The following is a 23,381-nucleotide window of genomic DNA, read 5'->3' as shown; positions in this document are numbered from 1 at the left end:
GGCCCCCAGGCCCTGAGCAGTTCTGCTCTGTGCCTGATGGGGGTAGCTCCCCAACCCCCTGATCACCCTGCGGCTCTGTGACAGGGTGCAGTGCCCCAACCCCCAAACCCACGGGCCCTGCTCTGTGTTACGGGGTAGAGCCATAACCTCCCCATCGGCCCTGCTCTGTGGGTGATAGAGGGTGGCGCCCCAACCCTGATGGGCCCTGTTCCAGGCTGAGGGACTCCCCAAGTGCACAAATTTTTGTGCACCAGGCCTCTAGTATAAAATAAGTATCAAAAATATGTCTTTGTTTTACTATGGTTGCAAATATCAAAACATTTCTATATGTGACACAGCACCAGAGTTAAGTTAGGGTTTTTCAAAATGCTGACACGCCGAGCTCAAAAGGTTCACCATCACTGGGCTAGGCAATCATGAGCTCTGGAGGAACACTGAGACTCACCACAGCAGACGCAGCTCCTGAGTGCAGGCAGGGAAACATCCTGGGTGATCCTAAGAATAGAGCTTGCAGGATAATTACAGCACAGACAGAAGGAACCACTGACTGAACAGCCCCCGGGAGCACTGGATTGGCAAACTCTGCTAAACAAACACTGATCACTTTTAAGGCTGCAGATATATTTAAACCAATTTGCATTGCAGTTCATTTCACAGAAATTACTTCATAGCTTCAGGATTCCCTGTGAAATCATAGTTACCTGCACTACAAATGGATATTTATTTGTAAGCAAACTAATGAATAATGGACTAACCATTGAACCATCATGTCTTCACACAGACTTGCATCAGACCAGACTGGCTTCTCTCACAGGCCATCAATTATTTCACTAAAAATAAACATGCTCCATTACGGGTAACGGAGAATTCTGCTATGTAATGAAGATACCAAACAGAAACTTAAATCAGCTGGCCATTCATGTGACACAAGATTTAAATTGAACACCAGGAGTTAAAACTCGTAAGAAAACTAAATGGGCCCTGGCCAGTGTTACTAAGTGGTTAGAGTGTTGCTCACACACCAAAAGGTTGCAGGTTTGATTCCCGGCCCCAGTTGGCCAGTCGGGGCCCGTGCAGGAGGCAACCAATCGATCACATCAATGTTTCTCTCTCTCCCTCCCTCCCATCTTTCCTTCCACTCTAAGCAATCAATGGGAAAAATATCCCCGGGTCAGAATTTACAAAAAAAAAAGGAAAGACAAAACTAAATGGTAGGGCTCCGTTAACATGACACACAGGCCAGCTATGTGGGAGAAATCCTACAGCAATTACAGCAGTATCTGCTCCTGCGAACCTTTCGCAATCCTCGTGTTTTCATCTTTTCTTACAATTTATAGCATTCCTGAGAGTCAACTAAGGACAAAGACTATCCTGCCAAATTTTAGTGAGAAGCACTAAGCCCATCAAAGTCACACTGTCAGTGAAGTTCATAACAGTCCTCAGCATCATGCAGTCACAGGCATGGAGTGGCCCTGACTGAGGCAACGCCCCGGCCAGCACAGCCCCTCTCACAGAGGTCCTGGCCTGAGACCAGCCATTTCCATGACGTGTTAGCTACCTCCAGGAGCGCTCACTGTGCCAGGCACGGGGCTCAGCACTACACTACTGGGAGCAGCATTTCATTTACTTCTAACCATTCATTCTCATTGTATAGATAAGAAAACTGAGGCTTGCCGTGACCGGTTTGGCTCAGTGGATAGAGCGTCGGTCGGCGGACTCTAGGGTTCCAGGTTCGATTCTGGTCAAGGGCATGTATCTTGGTTGCGGCACATTCCCAGTGGGGAGTGTGCAGGAGGCAGCTGATAGATGTTTCTCTCTCATCAACGTTTCTGGCTCTCTATCCCTCCCCCTTCCTCTCTGTAAAAAACCAATAAAACATATTTTTAAAAAAAAGAAAACTGAGGCTCAGAAAAGTGAACTTGCCAAAGGGAACTCTGCATGTCACGGAGCTCGGTGTGAGCCCAGAGTCTGACTGCGAGCCCGGTTCTCAACGATTACACAATCCTGTCTTCCAAAACACTGACGTCGGGACAGGGGCTGAAGCCCAGGCCATTGCAAACGGCCAGAGAAGTCAGCAGACTTCTGCTTTCATCACTTCACACATACACTTGTGAACTGGGCCTGAAATTACACATTTGGGAAAAGTTACACTAAAACCTCTCTCCACTCCTGAGGCTGCTCTGTTAGTAAATGAAACTGGGAGAGAATTCTGGTGTGCCATCTAGCGATTTCTGTGTAACTCTTCCACAGTAGGGTCCCACTGCTATGTTCACTCACACAGCGGCCATCATCAAGTTGGAATGGAACTGGAGATCTCTACTCAAGTCTTCCAGTCCAATGGTCCTCTAGGAAAGACAGGTCACCTGTGGGCCTTTCCCAAGTCTGATTTCTTAAGGAGAAATGAGACGTGTTCCACATGATTCTAATGGACACTCCGGCTAAGGAATCACTTTAGTACTAGGATCTTATGAGTTAAGATATTCAAACCGAAATCCCTTCTCAAATACTTACTGACCATCAGACCTAGGGCAGCCACCTATACATATTTGCGTTCTATAAATATAGCAGAATGATAGCCATGCACATAGTATCTACTCAATAAACCTGAGTTATTACCTAGAGAATCCCTGTCTGATTACTTACTTGAATTTCTTGAATATAGTGAAGAGTAGCTATTCCAAGCCTCTGTTAATCCGATAACTGTAACAATGAACCCAAATCTGCTTCTCTGAATCTACTTCAAGTTGTTCTATTCTAGACTTGTAAAGCAAAGCAGAACAAGTTCCCTTCTTGTTTCCCTTAAGAAACTTAATCTGTCCCTAATGGCACTATGAGGACTTAAACATTAGCCATACCAGTTAAAAAGAAAGAAAGGGTCGTCGTTTATTAATGATTAAACTACTAAAAAATAGATGGTACACAAAGGTTTGCATTTCAATAGAACTAGATTTATTCTTTTAAAAAAACAAAACAAAAGAAATGGCCTAAAAGCAAATGCAGATTTGTACCAAGGGGTGGACAAGACCTGGTACTTATATGGTGCTGCTGTGTCATAAATGAAAACGGCATGTTAGGAGAAAAGTAGTATTTCAGGTGCTGTCTGCTTGCACAACCGGGAGCTGCGGGTTAACTTAGAGAAGGTGCTCTGCCAAGCCTCCGCGTGAACAAAACCACCAGCAGCTGCTCCAGAGAACTGTGGTGGCAGCACGAACACTGGCATCAACTCACAGTCTTCTCGTTCTCCCCATTTTCCATAATTTTCCTCTTCTTTTCATCTGTTTTTTTCTTGAAGATGTTATTTCGGTAAAACTGCAGTTCTCTGATGCTTTCGCTAATGTCATCAAGTGCCCTACAAGCAAACATACTATACTGAATTGAAATGCCCAGAGCAGAGACAATGATCACTTTACAAAGCACAACTTTGTATGAATAACTTAAGAACAGGCCACTAGCTGACATAAAAAACTGGAACATTTTGCCCTGGCAGGTGTGGCTCAGTTGGTTGGGTGGGCATCATCCCATGCATGGAAAGATTGCTGATTCCTGGTCAAGGGCACATGCCCAGATTGCAGGCTGTATCCCCAGTAGGGGGCGTGCAGGAGGCAGCCGATAGATGTGTCTCTCTCACAGCCTATGGATGTATCTCTCTCATTGATGTTTCTCTTTCTCTCTCTCTCTCTCTCTCTCCCCCCCCCCCTTTTTTCCTAAAAAAATCAAGAAAAAAAATCTTTAAAAAAACCTGGAAATTTCAGTAAAGCATATGTGCTTTTCTAAAATGTTTTTTTAAAAATATATAATATATGAAATTAGTCTCCCAAAACAATTCCATAAGATAGTGATGCATTCCACAGAAAAAAAGAATTCCAGGCTCAAATAAGCTTACGAAAAACTAGATTAAAAATTTCCTTTTTTTTTTTTTTTTTTCCCCTGGCTGGTTTGGCTCATTGTGTTGACCCCTTGGTTGGTTTGGCTCAGTGGATGGAGCATTGGCCTGTGGACTGAAGGGTCTTGGGTTTGTCTCCGGTCAAGGGCACATGCCTGGGTTGTGGGCTTGATCCCAGGCATGTGGGCTTGATCCCCAATGGGGGACGTGCAGGAGGCAGCCAATCAATGATCTTCTCTCATCATTGATGTTTCTATCTCTCTCTCCCTCTCCCTTCCTCTCTGAACTCAATAAAGATATATTTTTTTAAAAAAAATTTCCTTTTTGAAATCCTTTGCAAAGCATTTAATGCACAACGTGTACTATGAATTGCCAAGAAAAGGTTGTACTATACACAGTATTCCTAAAACTTAAATGACCACATCTGCAGAAAAATTAACAGCTCAGCTGGCTGGTGTGACTCAGAGGTTGAGCGTCAACCTATGAACCAGGAGTCACAGTTTGATTCCAGGCTGATCAGACCACATGCTCGGGTTGCAGGCACCGCCAAGTGCAGGTGGCAGCCAATCAATGATTCTCTCCCATCACTGATATTTCTCTCTCTCTCCCTCTCCCTTCCTCACTGAAATCAGTAACAAAATATATTTTAAAAGAAGAAACATTAACAACTCATGAAGCACAGTCTGGGAGACAATGAGCAATACTTAGTGACGCCCCTGCAGAAAACACACTAACACCCTGGAACATGACTGATGACTCAATCACCACAATAACCATCAATTATCAGACAGCATAAAGGAGGATCTACTCCTCTCTGGTGATGGTTTGTGCTATAATCAGGGGCAGCCTGCCTCCATCTAACGGCCTCTCTTCTCCTCCAACAGCTGTTTCTCATCTGTCACAGTGTGAGAAATCAGGTACCAGCATTATAAAACAGGTAAATCAGTAAGCTCAGAACGATGGGCCACGGGTCTCTTCAGTTGTTCCTGTGGTATGGCAACAATTTTGCTTTCTTCCCAGGTCCTAGATATGTGGTGGAGAGCTAAAACTATAAAAAATACCACCTCTGGCCTGGCCAACGTGGGTCAGTGGTTGAGCATCAAACCTATGAATGAGGTCATGGTTTGATTCTCTATCAGGGCACATGCCCGGGTTGTGTGCTCAATTCCCAGTATGGGGCTTGCAGGAGACATCTGATCAATAATTGTCTCCCATCATTGATGTTTCTCTCTCTCCCCCTCCTCCTTTCTCTCTGAAAACAATAAAATATATAAAATAGTCTCTGGCTAAATCAAGGTGCACAACACCCTATCCACAATACTGAAATCCAAGAGAGATCTGAAAACCCAAAGCACTTTCATAACCCAGGATGTGGTAAAACCTGACCAGTCTTGATGTGAGGCTACTTATAGTCACCAATAATGCCATTCAGTGTGAGTGCCCATACATTTCACTGCAGAAGTATCAATGTCTGTGATTATGTGGTGCTGCCTCAGATCCTATTAGGAGTGTTACATAATAATCACCACAGATGTACTATTGCCTCTCTAAAACCTGAAAAATTCTGAAACACATCAAGCCCCAATTATTTCAGATAAAATATTCTCCCCATGTATTACTGTGCTGTAGTCCATGCAAGTCCAATTAAAGAAAACAAAAACAAAAAACTAAGAATGCCAGACTCTTTAGAGCAGGGACTTTGTCTTTCTATGTTTGCCTGTAACTGTTCCTGGCACAGAGTAGGAGCACAGTAAATGGATGAACCAAATGCTGCCCTTAAGCCAGCTGCTATATCCCCCACTAAGATGTATGTTCCTCCTGAAAGATTACAGAAATCAAAAAGTAAAAGAGGACACTAAATACATAAGATCTTTAAATTCCTTATGTACTTGTTCCTAAAGCTGCAAACATAAAAGAAACAATCTGAAAAACTAAAGTGTCAAAGTTAGATACACAAAGTGTTCTAATTTTAAATGGCTACAAGTCTACAGTCTTGCTGGGAAGGAAATTAATACTGCTTATTACTAGAAAAATTAGACAATTTCACATACCTACAAGCTAAGTTATCTAAAAGTTTGAAAACTTCAATAAAGACTTAAGACCTGCCCAGTCAGTGTGGCTCAGTGGTTGAGCATCAACCTATGAACCAGGAGGTCACAGTTCAATTCCCAGTTAGGGAACATGCCCGGGTTGCTGGCTCAATCCCGTTTGGGACGGGCAGGTGTGCAGGAGGTAGTCGATCAATGATTCTCTCTCATCATTGATGTTTCTATCTCTTTCTCTCTCTCTGAAATCAATAAAAACATCTATATACATATATGCATATATACATATATATATATGACATAAGACCCTATATAACTCAGAACTAGTGGCCCGGTGCACTGATTCACGCACACTGAAAGGAAATTAGAAGAAATATTTTAATATCACTATTCGCCTTTCTCAACATAACCCACGGCCAAAGGTGGAATCGCGTGGCCCCACAAGGAATCAGGCTCCCTCTTCTCTGGTTCCGGGGTGTGGCACCCGAGAATCTCCACTGCCAAGTCACCGCAGCTCAGCAGTAAACCAGATGTGGGGCTGACAGTGCCACAGCAACAACATACCCATGGCCAAAGATGGAACCGCACAGCCCCATGAGGAATCGGACTCCCTCCTCTCTGGCTCTGGGGTGCGTCACTTGAGAACCGCCACTGCCAAGTCTCCTGCGTTGAGCGTCTGTCCCCTGGTAGGCAGTGTGTGTCATATGTACCGGCCGGTCAGACGGTCACTTAGCCTTTTATATATATAAATGGGATGCTAGAATCCTGGCCAGAATTTCTGCTGGTCTTAGCAAAAGAAAGTTCTTCTTATGTGAGTTGTCCTTTATTTTCCCCCAAGGAAAAGGAGTGGGGAAGAGACATTATTTCATGCAGCCAGGCACCTGGCATGCCCAGTAGCCACGCAGCGGAAGGCAAACTTACCTGTGAGAAGCAGCCTTCTTGGGTGCAAATTCATATTCTTCTGGATACCAGCGTCTACACAGCAAAAATGGAACTCTCAAAGGCGTCTCAAATATACTGAGTCACTCAAGCATCTTATTAACTGAAAAAGGCATTTGGGTTGGACTATCAAGTTGCCTCCTTGCCTGGGCCTATCTCCCACCCTCTCCTCTCTTCAGTCTCTGTACTCTTTGGACAAGCTCATCGATGCCTAAGACTCCTGCATCTGCTAACTCCAGCCCAGCGGTCTCCAGAGTTTGTCTTGGATGTCCAACTGATCGCTGCAGACATCTAAAAATCCACCAGACACTTACAACTCAGCTATATATAACCACACCCAGTCTCCTCAAGATCTCCCTTCCCCCATCTACCAAAGCCACTTTCTCTTACTTTTCTCTGTATCTCTGAACATCTGCCTAACTGCCAAGCTAGGAACACTAGAATCTTCTTATATCTCTTCCTTTTCCTCACTCCCCCATTCAAACATCCAATGCCAGCCAATGACTTCCTCAAATACTTTATTCCCTACCCTACCACCCAAGTGTCATTTCCCTAGCTCATTCTTCTCTCCAAGATGATACAAGTCTCCTTTCTTATCTCCCTACCTTTTCTTGCCACCATCTAATCAGTATGATCTAATCACATCACTCATTCCTCTAAACCAGAGGTTCTCAACCTGTGGGTCGCGACCCCTTTGGGGGTCCAATGACTCTTTCAAAGGGGTCGCCTAAGACCATCGGAAAACACATATATAATTACATATTGTTTTTGTGATTAATCACTATGCTTTAATTATGTTCAATTTGTAACAATGAAATTGGGGGTCACCACAACATGAGGAACTGTATTAAAGGGTGGCGGCATTAGGAAGGTTGAGAACCACAGCTCTAAACATTTCAAAGGAACCCCATCCTTTACAAGAGAATTCCAACCTCCTCAGCATGGCATACCAGCCCTCCCTAATGGGACTTCATCTCCTACTTTCCCCAACCTTGTGCTTTGCACTCCAGCATTCATGAACTATCTGCAATTCTTTGAACTTTGTTGTCCTTATCTTCCTGCTCCCTCATATCTTTATACCTCCTCCCGTTCTCTAGAATGCCCCCTCCTCGATATCTAGAAAATTTCTACTCTTCTTTAAATCTCAACTTGAAAAGCCATTTCCCCTAGTTTTCCCAGTCCCCTCACTCCAGCACTTAGAGGCTCCTTCCCTGGGGCCTTCAATGTTCTGTACGCACATTTCCATTAGAGAAGTCACCAACGGTGTATTTTTAGGGTGAATTTTTTACACATCTGTCAACTCATTAAATTCTAAGCTACTTCAGGGCTTTTCATCTATATATTTATGTCCCTGGCACATCAGCCAACACGTGGCACAGAATGGGTACTCGATTTTCTGAATTAATGAAACTTATATGGAAGATTTTTGACATTGTTTTCCCCAATTCTCACCAGCACAGAATAAATTTAGGTCCTGGTCCAAGTGACTACGGATTGAGGAAGTTAAATGTCCACTTTGCATCCCAAGTTTTACAGCTCTATTCAATTACTTTTCACAAGTTCTCAATTAAACATGCTAAATGAGCCCAGAGTGTGGCTCAGTGGTTGAGCACTAACCCATGAACCTGGAGGTCACGGTTCGATTCCCAGTCAGGGAACGTGTCCAGGTTTCAGGCTCGGTCCCCAGTAGGGGGCGTGCAGGAGGCAGCCAATCAATGGTTCTCTCTCATCATTGATGTTTCTATCTCTCTCCCCCTTCCTCTCTGAAATCAATAAAAACCTGTTTTTTAAAAAAGACAAACCCTTAGAAAAAAACAAAAACATGCTAAATGAGACAATTTAATGGTTCCTCAATATAGCCCTTACCTGCACAGTTCCTTAACAGTGCTCACATCAATTATTCTATAATGAAGATGTTTCATGAACTGGGGCATGTATTTGTCAAGAAACTTCTTATCTGCATGAACTGAATTTCCTAGAAAGACACGAAGTATACCGCATCTATGTATTTCTAGTAGCATACAACAGGATATAAAAATTCATAAACTATATTTGAAATGGAGATAATTTTTTTAATTCAAACAAATCCTAAAAGCACCTCAAGATTTGAGTGTCTGATTAGGTTACAAGTGCAGATTCTGAGTATTTAGTTAGTTTAGCTCACAAATAAATTTGTAAACAAAAGGATAAATCTGGACAAGAGGGTAAATCTATCCTTCCACATACTTAAAACAATGCACAAGTCTATCTGTTACTTTTTTATATCAACCAGATGTGCAAATTTTCTCCCAGTGTCACAAAATCCACACCACTAACACTAAAAATTTAACTTTTAATGAATCACATAAGTTGAAACATTTATTTACATTCCAATTTTAACAAATCATATCATTCGTGTTTCCATACAGTAATTTATATTAAAAAGATTAAATTTTAAATGAGAACTGTAAAACAGACATCAGCTCCATTGGCAAGAGGGAAAATTTATACAATATATGCTCTAGTACTTAATGTCAACACTTTTTTGTGAATGTTTAAGAAAAATGTTAGTTACTATATCAATTTACATATACAAATTCAAATACATCTCCATAAAACATTAACTTCCCTGACAAGGCATTGCTTTCAAAAACCTAGAATTAGCTTTGTTTCTTTAAAAAGTGAGTGTCACAACGAAAAAAACAAAGGTGGACATTTTAGATTAAGAGAAGAAACATAATAACTAAATGAAATGCATGAGCCTTAATTAAATGCTGGTTCAAAAACAATCAGACATTTTGGATGTGGACTAGATAGCAACTGTTACTGAATAATTTTAATTATCTTAATGTGATAATGCTATTGTGGTTACATAAGAAAATGTCCTTACTAATTGGAAATGTTTGATGAAGTATTTAGAAATAGAGTATTACGGTGCCTGCAATTTACTTTTTTAAAAAATATATTTTATTGATTTTTTTACAGAGAGGAAGGGAGAGGGATAGAGAGCTAGAAACATTGATGAGAGAGAAACATCAATCAGCTGCCTCCTGCACACCCCCTACTGGGGATGTGCCCGAAACCGAGGTACATGCCCTCGATCAGAATCGAACCTGGGACCCTTAAGTCCGCAGGCCGATGCTCTATCCACTGAGCCAAAGCAATCAGGGCTGCAATTTACTTTTAAATGTCCAACAAAAATAGACAGGTACCCCTAGCTGGGACTTAAGGGTCCCAGGTTCAATTCCGGTCAAGCAGTCAAGGGCACATGCCAAGGTTGCCAGCTGAATCCCCAGGAGGGGGCATGCAGGAGGCAACACATCAATGATTCTTTCTCACCATTGATGTTTCTATCTCTCTCTCCCTCTCCCTTCCTCTCTGAAATCAATAAGTATATTTTAAAAAATATATTTTAAAAAAGACAGGTAAAACAATCATGGCCTAAGGTTAACAATTCCTAAATCCAACTTTTCTGTACATTTGAAAATTCTCCATAATAAAAATACAGGGGAAATGTTTACCGAGTTAGTCTGAATCCCTCAGACCTCTTATCAGGTTTCAGGGCATGTTCCCAATATTCATGTATAAGTTATACAAGGACACTGAAACACGAAAGTAAGATGTACAATCCAAATCAGGGTAAGCGGAAGACATGATGGTCTTGGCTGATCTTTCTGGAACGGCAGTCTCTTGAGCTCCTAGAATGGAAAACTACCTACAAGGCACACAAAGGATTGAACTTTACCTGCAAGTGGACAGAGCCCCGGAGGAGTCTGCTGTCGCACAAAGGACAGAAATTCATACTCTGCCTGCTGCAATGTCACTGTACTCTCCTTCACTGCTTTGGTTAGACCGGACTGCAAGAGAGAATCCCCGCCCCGCCAAAAACACATGAAGTCGGTATTCAAAGGCATCCAAATGACACTTCACTTCTAAAATGAGCAAATACTTAAGACCATTTATAGAGCCCAAGTTTAAACTGACACTGCTATCTATCTTTGCACAGATTTTTTTCTTAAGAATTCAAGTCAAGCTATGTTCCTGATAGTTACTAGCATTTCCACACAGTCAACAAAGGTGCTACTTGAAGTCCAAGGACATAATCTCTGGGAAGAGATTATATCAACAGGAGAGCTGCATTCCCCCTTGTCTGAAAGTTGATGTCTAACCTTATCCAAAGACTGATCTGAGCAATACTTGACAATCCACAATGTGGTGGCAACAGACTGAATGCAGGAGAGGAAAAAAGAGGACCTGCGGAGAAGATGATCTCGAGAGGTCCCAGAGGTGGAGAGCAAACAAAAAGGCGGCTTCCCAGGCTCGCCAAGCAATCTTCTGCTAACCCGCCTTACAATACCGTCCACCAATGGTATCGGGTTCAGATGCTGCTACTGATCCCCAGGGCAGGAATCCTGCTATTGGATAGTGTTACCTTCCCGTGATGCTCCTTGCACCAATCTGACATGCTGTCCAGTAACTCATCTGGCTGTTTTATAATCAGGTTAGGACCCTGTGGATGGGAAAAGCCATTAGTCATCCAGAATCAACAGGGATCGCCTTGGTTTCTGAGGTTAAGTTGAAACTATCTTAAGGATTAAATATATATACCAGGGAAAGGAACGGCAGTCTTTAACTGTTATCTGTTAACAATTATCTGTTAACTCTGAAGTGGTCCTCATTCATTCCAGCACCGTTTAAAGTGGCAAAACAGACTCAATGAACACACACATACACACACACAACTGAAACAACTGCTTACTGAGAAGAACTAGTTATCTATCAGGGTCAACAAACTATAGCCCAGCCTGTGACTTTTTTTGCTTTATTGCCAAAAAGCTAAGAATGCTTTTTACATTGGTAAACAGTTGTAAAACAAACAACCAAAAAGGTAATAGTGAGGTATATGGCACTGTAAGCCTAAAATATTTAATATTTGGTCTTCTTTAAAAAAAAACTTGCCAACCCCTGATTATGAGTTCATTTTGAAGTGTCTATATTGCTAACTGAAAATGAAAATTGCAGAACAGCATACACACGCATGTGATTTCACTTACGGTTGTTTAAAAAATAGTGTGTGTGTGTGTGTGTATACACACACAAAATACCAAGAAAAATACCAAGAAAGTACATAAACTTTGGGGAATATTATAGAGCAGAAGAACAGGATGAAAAACCAATACCTTCATATGTAATACTTTCAACAATAAAGATTTTAAAAAGAAATAAAGAAAAAGAAAAAACAATATCCTAATATGTGTGTGTGTGCATATATATATATATATATATATAGATAGATAGATATAGATATAGATATATATGACAAAGTTATACTGTTTAACTATGTTCTCATATTAAAAAGGTAACTGTTTACAACTGAAAAATGAAAGTGCCTTTGAGTTCTCAGTCCCTGTAATAGAACATTCAACTGCAAGTGTCTTGACTGAGACCCAGCAGTAACAGCCCGACTTAAGTCGTCACTGCAAGTCAGCTGGCCTTGGTTTCTCCTTCCGGACAATGGAGCTATAAACTGGCCCCCTTCCCTCAAAGGGATGTTAACAAGATAAAAGAAATTATAGGTTGAAAGTTCTTTGAACTCTCTAGAAGAAAAGTACTATAAATCCAAGGTATTACTACTACTAAGGTGGTAAAAATAGTTTGCAGTCACTGAAAGGAATGGCTAAAATTTGACTAAAATACGCCTCACTTCTACAACTAACAAGTTTTAACCAAATAAAAAAACTGGTAATGGTAAACTCCATGAAGCAAAAAATGTGCTCTGATACCATTTAAAAACACACATACATGCACAAACCTTATATTGTAAAAAACAGTTCTAACAACTCTGATGGAAAAAACTACTATCAATCTAAGGCTAACTTAGTCCAGACCCCAGGAAGCCATCCACAGAAAAATTTCCAGAGTAGGATATTTGTTCTTCTACCAGCATAAGACATTTTCCCTCAAACTCATATACAAAAATAAGACTTATTTTCCACGGAACTGACCCTCTAGTGCCAACAGCCCCTAAGCATTTTTTTTTTTTAACATCCTTATCCTCATCTGACTGAGTCTATTTACAAATGTCGCACTCATCGGCAGCTGGGGAACAGGCCCAAATTTCCTCCAGGGTCCACATCAACTGACTGGTCCATTAAACTGTCAGGATTTCACATTATATCAACAGTCTACGGGAAACTCTCTCCTTCAAGCAGGGCTGGTAAGTACAGGCACTTCTCTTCACTATTCATCTCCAGTAAATGCCAAGTGGCAGGGTAAAACCACCAAACCTAAACCTCGGGGCTTTGTTTATTTATTTACATTACATTATTTATTTAAAGATTTTTTTAAAGTTAGTTGTTACAAGAAGAAAGTCAGTCTAATGCCTCTCCTGCAGCTGATCGCTCAGGGGGACTCCAGGAGGTATGCCTGCTGCTCTACAAAAGTAGCAATTCCTCTATAAATGCCTTCTCCACTCTTCCCCACCCAGGAAAAGTAAGTCTTAACTATAGATTTATTAAACCTATCCAGAGCCAGTAACACAACAACCCTACCCTCTGGGAACTTATTTTAACAAGACCCTCTTTCCCACAAACATACCTACTGTGTTTCTACTCTAGTCTCTCACTGCCTCTGATTATTGCTGACAACTTGAAACAGAGTTATTCCACGCCAGGGATTCACCCTCTACCAATCAGATGCTGTCACACACTTATTAAATGTTTCATGAGTGCCCAAAAGGCAACAAGTGTGTTTTATTTGTTTTGTTTAATGTTTCGGTTAAGACATCATGTTAAAACTTTAATCATGTCCAATGTCAACAAGAGATTCTGCACCAACAGATTTTCTCTAAAATCTCCAGACAGGTCCAGAAAAATCACATGTCCTAGTTGAAAAGGCAAAACCTGGACATATGGAGTCAAGTTAAATTTAAAGTTATGATAGAAAGATGTCAGCTTTGGTGTGAGTCACCACTCCTGGTGGCACTGTATAGTTGGTTGTCTTACTGGTTAGGGGCACGTCATTCAGACTGCCTGGGTTAAACCCCTGGCTCCTGCAGTAACTAGCCTGGTGGCCTTGGGCAAATTACCCAACATCTCTGTGCCAACATGTCCTCCTCCATAAAATGAGTATAACAGTACCTACCTTATAATCATTCTTCCCATTAAGAGTGAATCCATGTAAAGCACTTAGAGAGTTGTGCCTGGCACACAGTAAGTGCTCAGAAAATGGTAACATTTATGTTTCTGTCATTTAGGGCATGGCTTATTGAAAAATAATTAGGCTGTGAGATGAATTACTCTGGTTCTAGTACCAACCTTATCATGCATGACCTAGCACATTACTCTGTACCTTAATCTTATTTTTTAAATAAAGAGATAGGGAAAAACAATCTTTGGATCTCCAATATACTCTAAACAGTACGCGGGAATAAGGGGGCATTGCGTACTTCGGCCAAAATGTTGAGATCAGAGTCGGTGATCAGACAGGCCATCTCAATAATCTGGTCCTTCTCAATGTCCAATCCCGTCATCTGGAATAAAAAATATACATCTATTATACATAACACACATAAACCATCTTTCTGGACTATTTTACCCAAGTTCATTTAACAGGAATTCCCTCAGGCAAACTCAATTCATATCCCACAGCCAAGATAGAAGAGACAATGACGCTCCCCGGGCGAGCCCTCAAAGCATTCAACATGAGTCGTCTATTCATTCACATTTACCAAAACCCTGCTCTGTGTCAGGCAGCCTGGTTCTACTCTAGGACAGATGCAAAATAAGCAACACTGCGTGCTGACAGCTTTCAATTCTGGCAGCGTCAGATAACCGACATCGCCACGTCTCTGCAGAGTTTACAAAGTTTTCGTACTGATTACACGGCTTGATCTTCATCGCAATCAAATGTAGAAAAAGTACTGTTATTATCCTCATTTCATATCTGAGAAAACCCAGGCTGCAAGGACAGGGATGTGCTTGGCAGGAGTGTGGAAAACCCCAAGGGAACAAAAGTGGGGTCCCCTCCCAGCTCAGCTGCTCCCTCACAGCCCGGCTTGACTGAGCGGACTCCTCTTTCTGGGCCTCAGTTTCCTGGTTTATGGGATGAAGGGGAAGGCTGAGTCATCTCCGGAGTCCCGTCCAGCTCCAGCCACCCGGGGTCCCGCGAGGCCGGGGAAGTGGGGCCAGCAGAGCCGCCGGCCCACCCCACCCCTAGCCGTGAGCCTAAGCTCAACGCGACCGGACTTAGCGAGTTGGGGGGTGGGGGGAGGGAAGGGGGAGCAGCCATATGGATGACTCCGCCCTTCTGAAAGGAAACCTAGGAGTCCAGCAGAGTTCCCAACACCCCAACACCCGCAGAACTCCTGCCCCCCGCCTTGCCCCGCGCCGCCCACTCCCGGGAGGCACTCACCTGCCACCTCCGAGACCCAGACCCCCGCCGCTCTCCCCGGACAGGCTCACACCAACCGCACTCGCCTGCCCTCACCCACACCGACCTCACTCACCTCCAGGTCCACCCAGACCATCCACTGGGCCATGCTCTCCCCCGCCGCCATGGCTGCGCCACCTTCGCGGACACCCCGCGCCCCGAACTGCCCGCGGCTCCCACCCACACCTCGCAACAGCCCGGAGCGCAGGGAGCCGCCTAGCATCGCCCGGCACGCGCAGCCGCTCCCCCAGCCTCAGCCGGCGCTGGCGCAGGCGCGGTAGTCGCTAAACGTCGCAAACCCGCGGGGAGGCTCAGGAGCCAAAACCACAAGTCCCAGCATCCAGGGCGCCGGCTCGCCCTAAACAGCCCGGCTTAACTGCCGAATGGGATGATGGGACTTAGAGTCTCGCCTGTTATTGCGACCAATTTCTCCGCCCCCGCCACGTGTTTTCAGAGGTTATTGGACGCGCTGGTTTTTTCAGAACTAAGTTTATTCGTTTCGAAGAGTCATTTCCTGAGTTTGGATTAGTTGTAAACTGCCTAGTTGTCAAAGAACTTCCTTACGTTGTTGGGTCAAAAAAGACCTGGTTATCTATTTGTAGGTTAGGAGGGTCAAATATATCTTTGCTTTTGTGCGCGCGCTCCCTCCCTCACCCCTCTTTTTACTTAACTGCCCCTCCACTAGGCACATTGGGTATTTTCTCGTTTGATACGTATTAGTTGTGGAAGTCCTTTCTTTCATTGGCAAAGAGTTAGTCCATGTTTCTTCCAGAGAGATGGTGTCTGTTTCGTTCAGCTGTTGGGTATCTCTGGTAATGACGACTCTTCCTCCCTTACAAGTTTTCCAAGTTAAATCTAGACCTTGTATGACGAATCCAGAAGGCAAATTAAATAAAAAAGAACTAAAAACTGCTAAATTTGCTCTGTAATCTGCTTTGCTTTTTGTTGTTTTTACAGAGAGAGAGATGGAGGGGTTGGGGGGCAACACCGTTGCCTTAGGCTCCAGGCTCATTGTGGCACCGGCAACATTGGCTTATTGGGAGGATGCTCTAACCAGCTGAGCTACCAGGCCAGGGTTACTTTGGTTATAATGAAACTATATTTACTCCATCATTTCCACAAGTACAGATGGCCACCAACAGGACCTTTCAAGTCTCTTAAATGTTGGCTATTCAGTAGCAAAATTCTGTGCAGAGTGCAACTTTGTCACAAGCATGGGATTCAGCCTAGAATTGTATCCTCTATATATTCTCCTGAAAGTCATATTGCCACTAATTACGGAGCTTGTGATCCTTCCCATAGGGGTTCCTACCTGGTGAGCTGGCTTGGTGAGAGAGAAACTTTGTTGCCTTATGAGACTGTAACAATAGAGTGGATTTCACCTTTAACTCCTTGGTTGTACCCAACCCACCGCCAGCCCAGGCTCAGAGACACTCTCTTTGAAGGGTCATCGAATTGAGTGCACTGATTATACACATACAGTGTGAAGACTTTCATTAAGCAGAATGTGTCTAGTTGGAACTGCATTGCCTGATGAGTCACATTGTTTTGCTGTAGCTTTTTATTCATTTGTAGCCTACTTTTAGGTGAATGGCATTATAATGTAAGATTTACAGTTTACTGGTTTTTTTGTGTGTAATATCATTAGATTAGTAATCTTAAATATTAATGCCCCAAAGCAGAGCAATGTATGCGTCAAATTAACAAATCATAACGGTGTAAAGAAGAGAGTGGACAGACTCAAGAAAATGGAGCCCTAGAATCTGAAAGCAGCCTTGTCCCACAGTGGACTCAATCGCTTCTTTCTCTTTTCCTTAATGGAATTTATCTCAAAGCTACGCACTCTAAGAGACTTTGTGTTTTTTTTTTTCAAATCTGTTGTGAAACCATAAAAACTGCTATTGTTAATTAACATCAAGCGTATAGGGCCAAGAAAGCTTGCTCTTTAACATCATAGACAATGAGAAACTGCTATTTGATGTTCTTTCAGTGTGAATAGAACACCTCTTATTGAAAGAAGCTGAGCCATGTAGGTCACTTTGACACAGAGAAGCTGCTTCTATTGCCACCCCAGGGGCAGAGATTCAGATAAAAAGTCTTCGGCCAGCATTCCACATTTATCTTAACTTCGTATTTTCTAGGGAAACTAGACCCTGAGTCAGCATCTCAACACTGCGGGTAGTCAGGCTATAATGTTCCTAACAGAATCTATGACAATGTTTCTAACAGGACATGGCCACAGCCACACAGACCCTCCCTTATAATAAGCGATCTCTAGATCTTTTTCTTTTTTTTTTCAGTTTTTTACTTTCATTTTTTAAATTGTGGCAAAATATACATGAAATAAAATTTTCCATTTTAGCCATTTTTAAGTGTGCAGTTTAGTGGCATTAAGTACGTTCTTATTGTTGTGCAATGATCACCCCTATCCATCTTCAGAATTTTATCTTCCCAAATTGAAACTTTATATCCATTCAATACTAACTCCCCATTTCTGCCCAGTGCTGTTCACAGACATTCTATTTATCCCTATTAATTTAACTACACAGGTACCTCATATAAGTGAAATCATACAGTATTGGTCCTTTCGTGTCTGGCTTATTTTACTTATCACAATGTCCTTAAGTTCATCCAAGTTGTAGCATGGGTCAGAATTTCCTGCCTTTTCAAGGCTGAATAATATTTCAATGTATATATACAAATACCACATCTTATTTATCCATTCATCGATTGATGGATACTTGGGTTGCTTCTACCCTTTGGTTATTGTGAATATATTTACATGGATTTTAATTTTATTTTTTTACTGTTGCTTTCTTACCAGGACTTCCCCAGCCCTGCTTTTTTCCTCTCACCTCCTAAAGAAAGATTACTGTAAAAACAATCCTTGCTTCCCTTAGTTCTTCTTTAGAATCATCCTAAAACCTATTCTTTTCTTCATTGATTTTTAGAGAGTGAAAGGGAGGAGGGAGGGAGGGAGGGAGGGGGAAAGAGAGAAAAAAGAGACACATCAATGTGAGAGACACATCGATTGGTTGCCTCCCATATGCACCCTGACTGGCTGGGGAGGGAACCTACAACCCAGGTACATGCCCCTGACTGGACATCGAATCCATGACCTTCAGTGCATGAGCCAATGAGCAACACCAGCCAGGGCATCCTAAACCTTTTTTTTTTTAATCTGTCTCTATTTCTTCTTAGGAGAGGTCTCTGGTTCCTCATGCTAATTATTACAGAGTTCACAAGCCTAATATTGTTAATGTTATGTTCCTAATGAGTTTTATCTGATATAAAGCATATCAGATTCCTACTAAAATAGACTTTAATTTCCAGAATATATGTATTTTTATACTTTTACTAGAGGCCTGGTGCACAAAAATTTGTGCACTTGGGGCAGGGGGATCCCTCAGTCCGGCCTATGCCCTCTCGCAGTCTGGGACCCCTCGGGGGATGACCACCTGCTGGCCTGGGCCCACTCCCTGAGGGATTGGGCCTAAGCTGGAAATCAGACATCCCTCTGGCAGCCCGGGAGTCCTGCTGTTAGGGTCAGTTTGCATATTACCCTTTTACTATATAGAATAGAGGCCTGGTGCATGGGTGGGGGCCGGCTGGTTTGCCCTGAATGGTGTCCCGGATCAGGGTCGGGTGCCTGGCCAAGGGGCTGAGGGCTGTTTTCAGGCAGGCCAAGCCTGCAACTGAAGCTCCCAGTCTCTCCTTTTTTTTTTTATTCTGGGATTTATTTACCTTTTGTTATTGAAACTTTTTTGCGGCTCCAGCTCCAAGGCCTGCTGGCTGAAAGCAGGTATCTGGGGTTTGTTTAGCTTCTATAATTGCAACATTGTTGCATTCAGAGCTCAGAGCTGGGCCGTGGCAGGCAGGGAACCTTGGCTTCCTCCATCGCCAGGGCAACCAAGACTCATGTTTGGTTCAGCTGCATGGCTGCTGGCTGCCATCTTGGTTGGCAGTTAATTTGCATATCACCCTGATTAGCCAATGGGAAGCGTAGCAGAGGTATGGTTAATTACCATATTTGTCTATTATTAGATAGGATAGCACTAGCACAGCGCCATATTATACTAGTAGGAGTACTAGTTAGTAGTCGCCAAAGTAATGAGACTATCTCACAACTATAAACTGTCCTGTGGTTTATAAAGCATTTTCCAATGGGCAGTAGGTACCTCACAAAGAGTTATTCATTGAGGATAATATCTCTTCTTTCACTCCTTTGTGGAACTTTCTCTTGAGAAATGTTGACATCAAGTTTGCTGCCAATACTGATAACTGCTGTTTACTTCCTTCTAGAGGTCTGGGGCGGAATAAAGGATGATAAATCTTTTGCCTTTACCTTATATCACTGTAAAAAAATATATAAAACAAACATAATCTTCAAAATGGACCTTGGTTTAAATGGACACCTTCAAGGTTTTCATGAAATTTGAACTGCATTTTATCCCAGTTCAGTTCAACAAACATTTACAGAATCTTAGTGTGTATCAAACACTTTGCTAGAATGCCAAAGTAAAAATACATTTATTAAGCTGATATTTATTATACCCCACACTATAGGCATTTAAGATATTAATAGTTCATTTGGGGTTTGGAATTGTTTATTTAGCCGATAAGGAAATAGCTTTAATATGTCCATCTGTGAGATGAGTTGTATGATTTTTTTTGCATAACATGTGTTTCAAATTTTATTGAACTTTTTCCACAACCATTGAATCCTGCTGGGCTCTGTGTCCAGGGCTCTGTGTCCAGAGATCTGTGGCCTGGAAGGGCGGAGCTATGCAGTGAGCAGTTCACATGGAGGGACTGCCCGAGGAGAGCAGGGACCAATGACCTAGTCGCAATGGTTGCAAAAAGCCCTTCAGGACTGAACCCTATCCTCAGTTGCTGTCAGCCATCGGTCCTTGACTGTCCCTGGGTCACAGGCAGGAAGCGTGGCTGGCAGCTGCAGCCCATGTCCACACTATTAAGGTGAAACAGTGGATTCTACAAGCCTAGCAGCACAATGTCAGGTCTTTGAACCCCTTCTCCACACCGCCTCCTGGATGCTTCCCTCAATCAGGGAGACTCGAGAAGGGAGCACTTTCTGTCAGAAGCAGGCGAGTGCCACTGTCGGAGTCTGGGAACGTCTCCGGAGGCTGCTGCAGGGATTCCCAGAGAACCTGCTAGAAAATGCTGGAGATCGATGCAAGGGCCAGCCCAGATCAGGGTCCCCTGGATGAGCCCACCGGTGGTATGATGACTAAATAAAAACACGAACATCTAATATGCTACGTAGTAGGTAACCTTGAGAAAAATGAAAATAAGAACACAACAACACAAAATCTATGGACCACACCAAAAGCAGTCCTAAGAGGGAAATTCACAGCAATATAGACCAACCTCCAGAAGCAAGAAAAATTTCAAATATGCCATCTAAATTACACCTAAAGGAGCTAGAGAAAGAACAATAAACAAAGCCCTAAGTAAGTAGACAAAGGGATATATAATGAAGGTCAGAGTGTAAATAAATGAAATAGAGTCTTGAAAAATACAATGAAATCAATAAAACCAAGATCTGGTTCTTGCAAAAGATAAACAAGATGGACAAACCTATAACCAGACTCATGAAGGAAAAAAGATAGAAGCAGGGTTTTTTTCTTTTTAAATTTATTTTAAAAAGGATGGGGGCGAGAGAAAAAAAACATTGATGTGATAGAAACATCGATCAGTTGCCTTTCATACACACCCCGACTGGGGATCCAACATGCAACCTAGGTATGTGCCCTCGATCAAGTATCAAACCCATAACTTTTTGGTGTATGGGACGAGGCTCCAACCACCTAAGCCATGCAGCCATGGCAAATGATGCAAATCATGTGTTAATTAACTTAGTGGGGAATTCTCTCACAATGTACATCAAACCATTAGGTTGTACACTTTATTTTTCTTTAATTTTTCGTGTGTGAGGTCCGAATTTATTTCTATTTTTAAAAAATGCTCAAGGAGGGTCCAAGATGGCAGGCCAACAGGACGGCAGTGAGGGAGGTAGTCTGAGTGAGTGATAGAGCCGAAGGAGAGTGCGTGGACATGCAGGGAGTGTGTGTAGGTGTGAGTGAGGGACAGTTATATTCCACAGGACTGTCGGGGACTGGTTGACTAGGCTCCCCTGGCCGGGCAGCCTCTATTACTGCTGAGATCTCTCCTGGGTGGCCGGCTCCACCACAGAGACCTCGCCATCTTGAAGGGGAGAGTGGCTGTGGTCAGAAACCCAGACTTACCTTCACCCAAGGAGACCTCGGATACCACCCGAGACCCTACAGCAGTGATGGCGAATCTATGACACGCGTGTCAGAGGTGACACGTGAACTCATTTTTTTGGTTGATTTTTCTTTGTTAAATGGCATTTAAATATATAAAATAAATATCAAAAATATACATCTTTGTTTTACTATGGTTGCAAATATCAAAAAATTTCTATATGTGACACGGCACCAGAGTTAAGTTAGGGTTTTTCAAAATGCTGAAACGCCGAGCTCAAAAGGTTCCCCATCACTGCCCTACAGCCACAATGCCCAGGGACCAGCTGCCTCGGCTGCGAACCCATGAATACCGAGACTCCAGCCTCCCCGGCCGCGGGCACCTAAAAAGTTTGTCCAGTGGGGGACAAGGTGGCGGCCAAATAGGAGGACAAGTCCTGCACCTTCTCACAGAGCAGATAGAAGAAACAGCTGAATCAAATAACATCCACCTGGAATTGGCGAATTAAACACAGCTGGTGAGGCGATCCATGGACGGAAAGGTCAGAGATTGCCTGGAGAGAGGTGGGATCGGGGATCTGGGCTGGAGGGAGACACATGCACAGCCAGGACTAGAGTCTCAGAGGGAGCCTGCGCTGAACCAAATCCGCGTCCCTTGGGGTCAGTGTAGCCCTCAAATGTGGAAGGGGGTCCACAGGGCTGCTGGCATCGGGGACTCTAGATTGAAGCCCACAGCCGTGGGAGGCTGTGCCCAGAAAGGCAGCCTGAAGTTCTACCCCGGCCGCACAGTGTCCGAGAGGGGATGGGGGGAGCGAAGGGGGGGAGAAAGACTCAGGGTGGCACAGTTGCTCTGTCTTTATAATTTCTTTGCTTTTCTTTGCTAAACCCAGTGCATAGGATCTTTCAAATAAAAACACTCACCAAGACTGCAGGGGAAGGTGGTTTTTGTGAAAACTGGGGAGCAGAATAGGGAGAGATGATCAGGAAGCCAGCTCTGGGACAGTCTGTCCCTCCAACCCTGAACAGACATTTTTCTCCTGAAGAACAGGGTCCTCCAGCCTTGAGCTCAGCAGGGAAACAAATATTTGAAATACCCCCAGGTAGTCTTTTTTTTATCTTTTACATAAGAAACTAAAAATTTTTTCACTTTATTTTATTTTTATATTATTTATTATTATTATTTACCTTTTAATTTTGGGGGGCACCGCCACCTAGGGGCCATGTCAGAAATAGACTCTTGTGTAAATAGAACTGAAAACGGGCAGAAAAACAAAGTGGGCAGATTGGTCCCGCCTGGCTGAAACCAAGGCTGTGGCATCTGACACAGAGGAGAGGTGGGTCGCTGGGAACTTCAGCACTGTGCTGACTACCTGACAGGAAACGGAGATGTGACAGGCAGAACAACAGAGAGGGGTCTTAAACCAGCCTCATGGGACAATGAAGCTCCGCTGAAGCTCCGCTGAAGCTAACAAACTTCATTACTTCACTTTTTTTTTATCTTTTACATAAGAAACTAAAAATTTTTTCACTTTATTTTATTTTTATATTATTTATTATTATTATTTACCTTTTAATTTTGGGGGGTTAGTGTTCTACATTCTATTTTTATCATTATTTTACTCTAACTCATTTTTTTCCTTTATGCCAACACTTTTTTCCTCACTTTTCCCTTTCTCTGCTTGTTTCTCTTCTCCTATTCCTGCTTTAGTTTTTCTCTCTCTTTTCTTTTACTCCTTGTTAAAAATTGATCTCCTTCCCCTGGCCAGGTAGCTCAGTTGACTGCAGGCAGAACAACAGAGAGGGGTCTTAAACCAGCCTCATGGGACAATGAAGCTCCGCTGAAGCTCCGCTGAAGCTAAC

At 43.0% G+C, this 23,381-nt stretch overlaps 1 protein-coding gene across 1 annotated transcript; it reads right to left on the bottom strand.

Annotated features, from left to right (window-relative positions):
- Nucleotides 1-2,926: 2,926 nt before the first annotated feature.
- Nucleotides 2,927-15,564, bottom strand: REXO2 (RNA exonuclease 2). The gene is made up of 7 exons (XM_006761542.2): nt 15,353-15,564; nt 14,294-14,377; nt 11,279-11,356; nt 10,592-10,703; nt 8,734-8,842; nt 6,850-6,903; nt 2,927-3,349 (listed from the first exon to the last, which is right to left on the bottom strand). The coding sequence occupies exons 1-7, from the start codon at nt 15,497-15,499 to the stop codon at nt 3,220-3,222; spliced, it is 714 nt and encodes a 237-aa protein (XP_006761605.1). The 5' UTR covers nt 15,500-15,564; the 3' UTR covers nt 2,927-3,219.
- Nucleotides 15,565-23,381: the final 7,817 nt, after the last annotated feature.

The sequence above is a fragment of the Myotis davidii genome, unplaced genomic scaffold (assembly GCF_000327345.1).
Source record: "Myotis davidii unplaced genomic scaffold, ASM32734v1 scaffold97, whole genome shotgun sequence".
NCBI lineage: Eukaryota > Metazoa > Chordata > Mammalia > Chiroptera > Vespertilionidae > Myotis > Myotis davidii.
The sequence above is the reverse complement of the archived record's forward strand: the minus strand, read 5'-3'. Positions and strand labels throughout refer to the sequence as shown.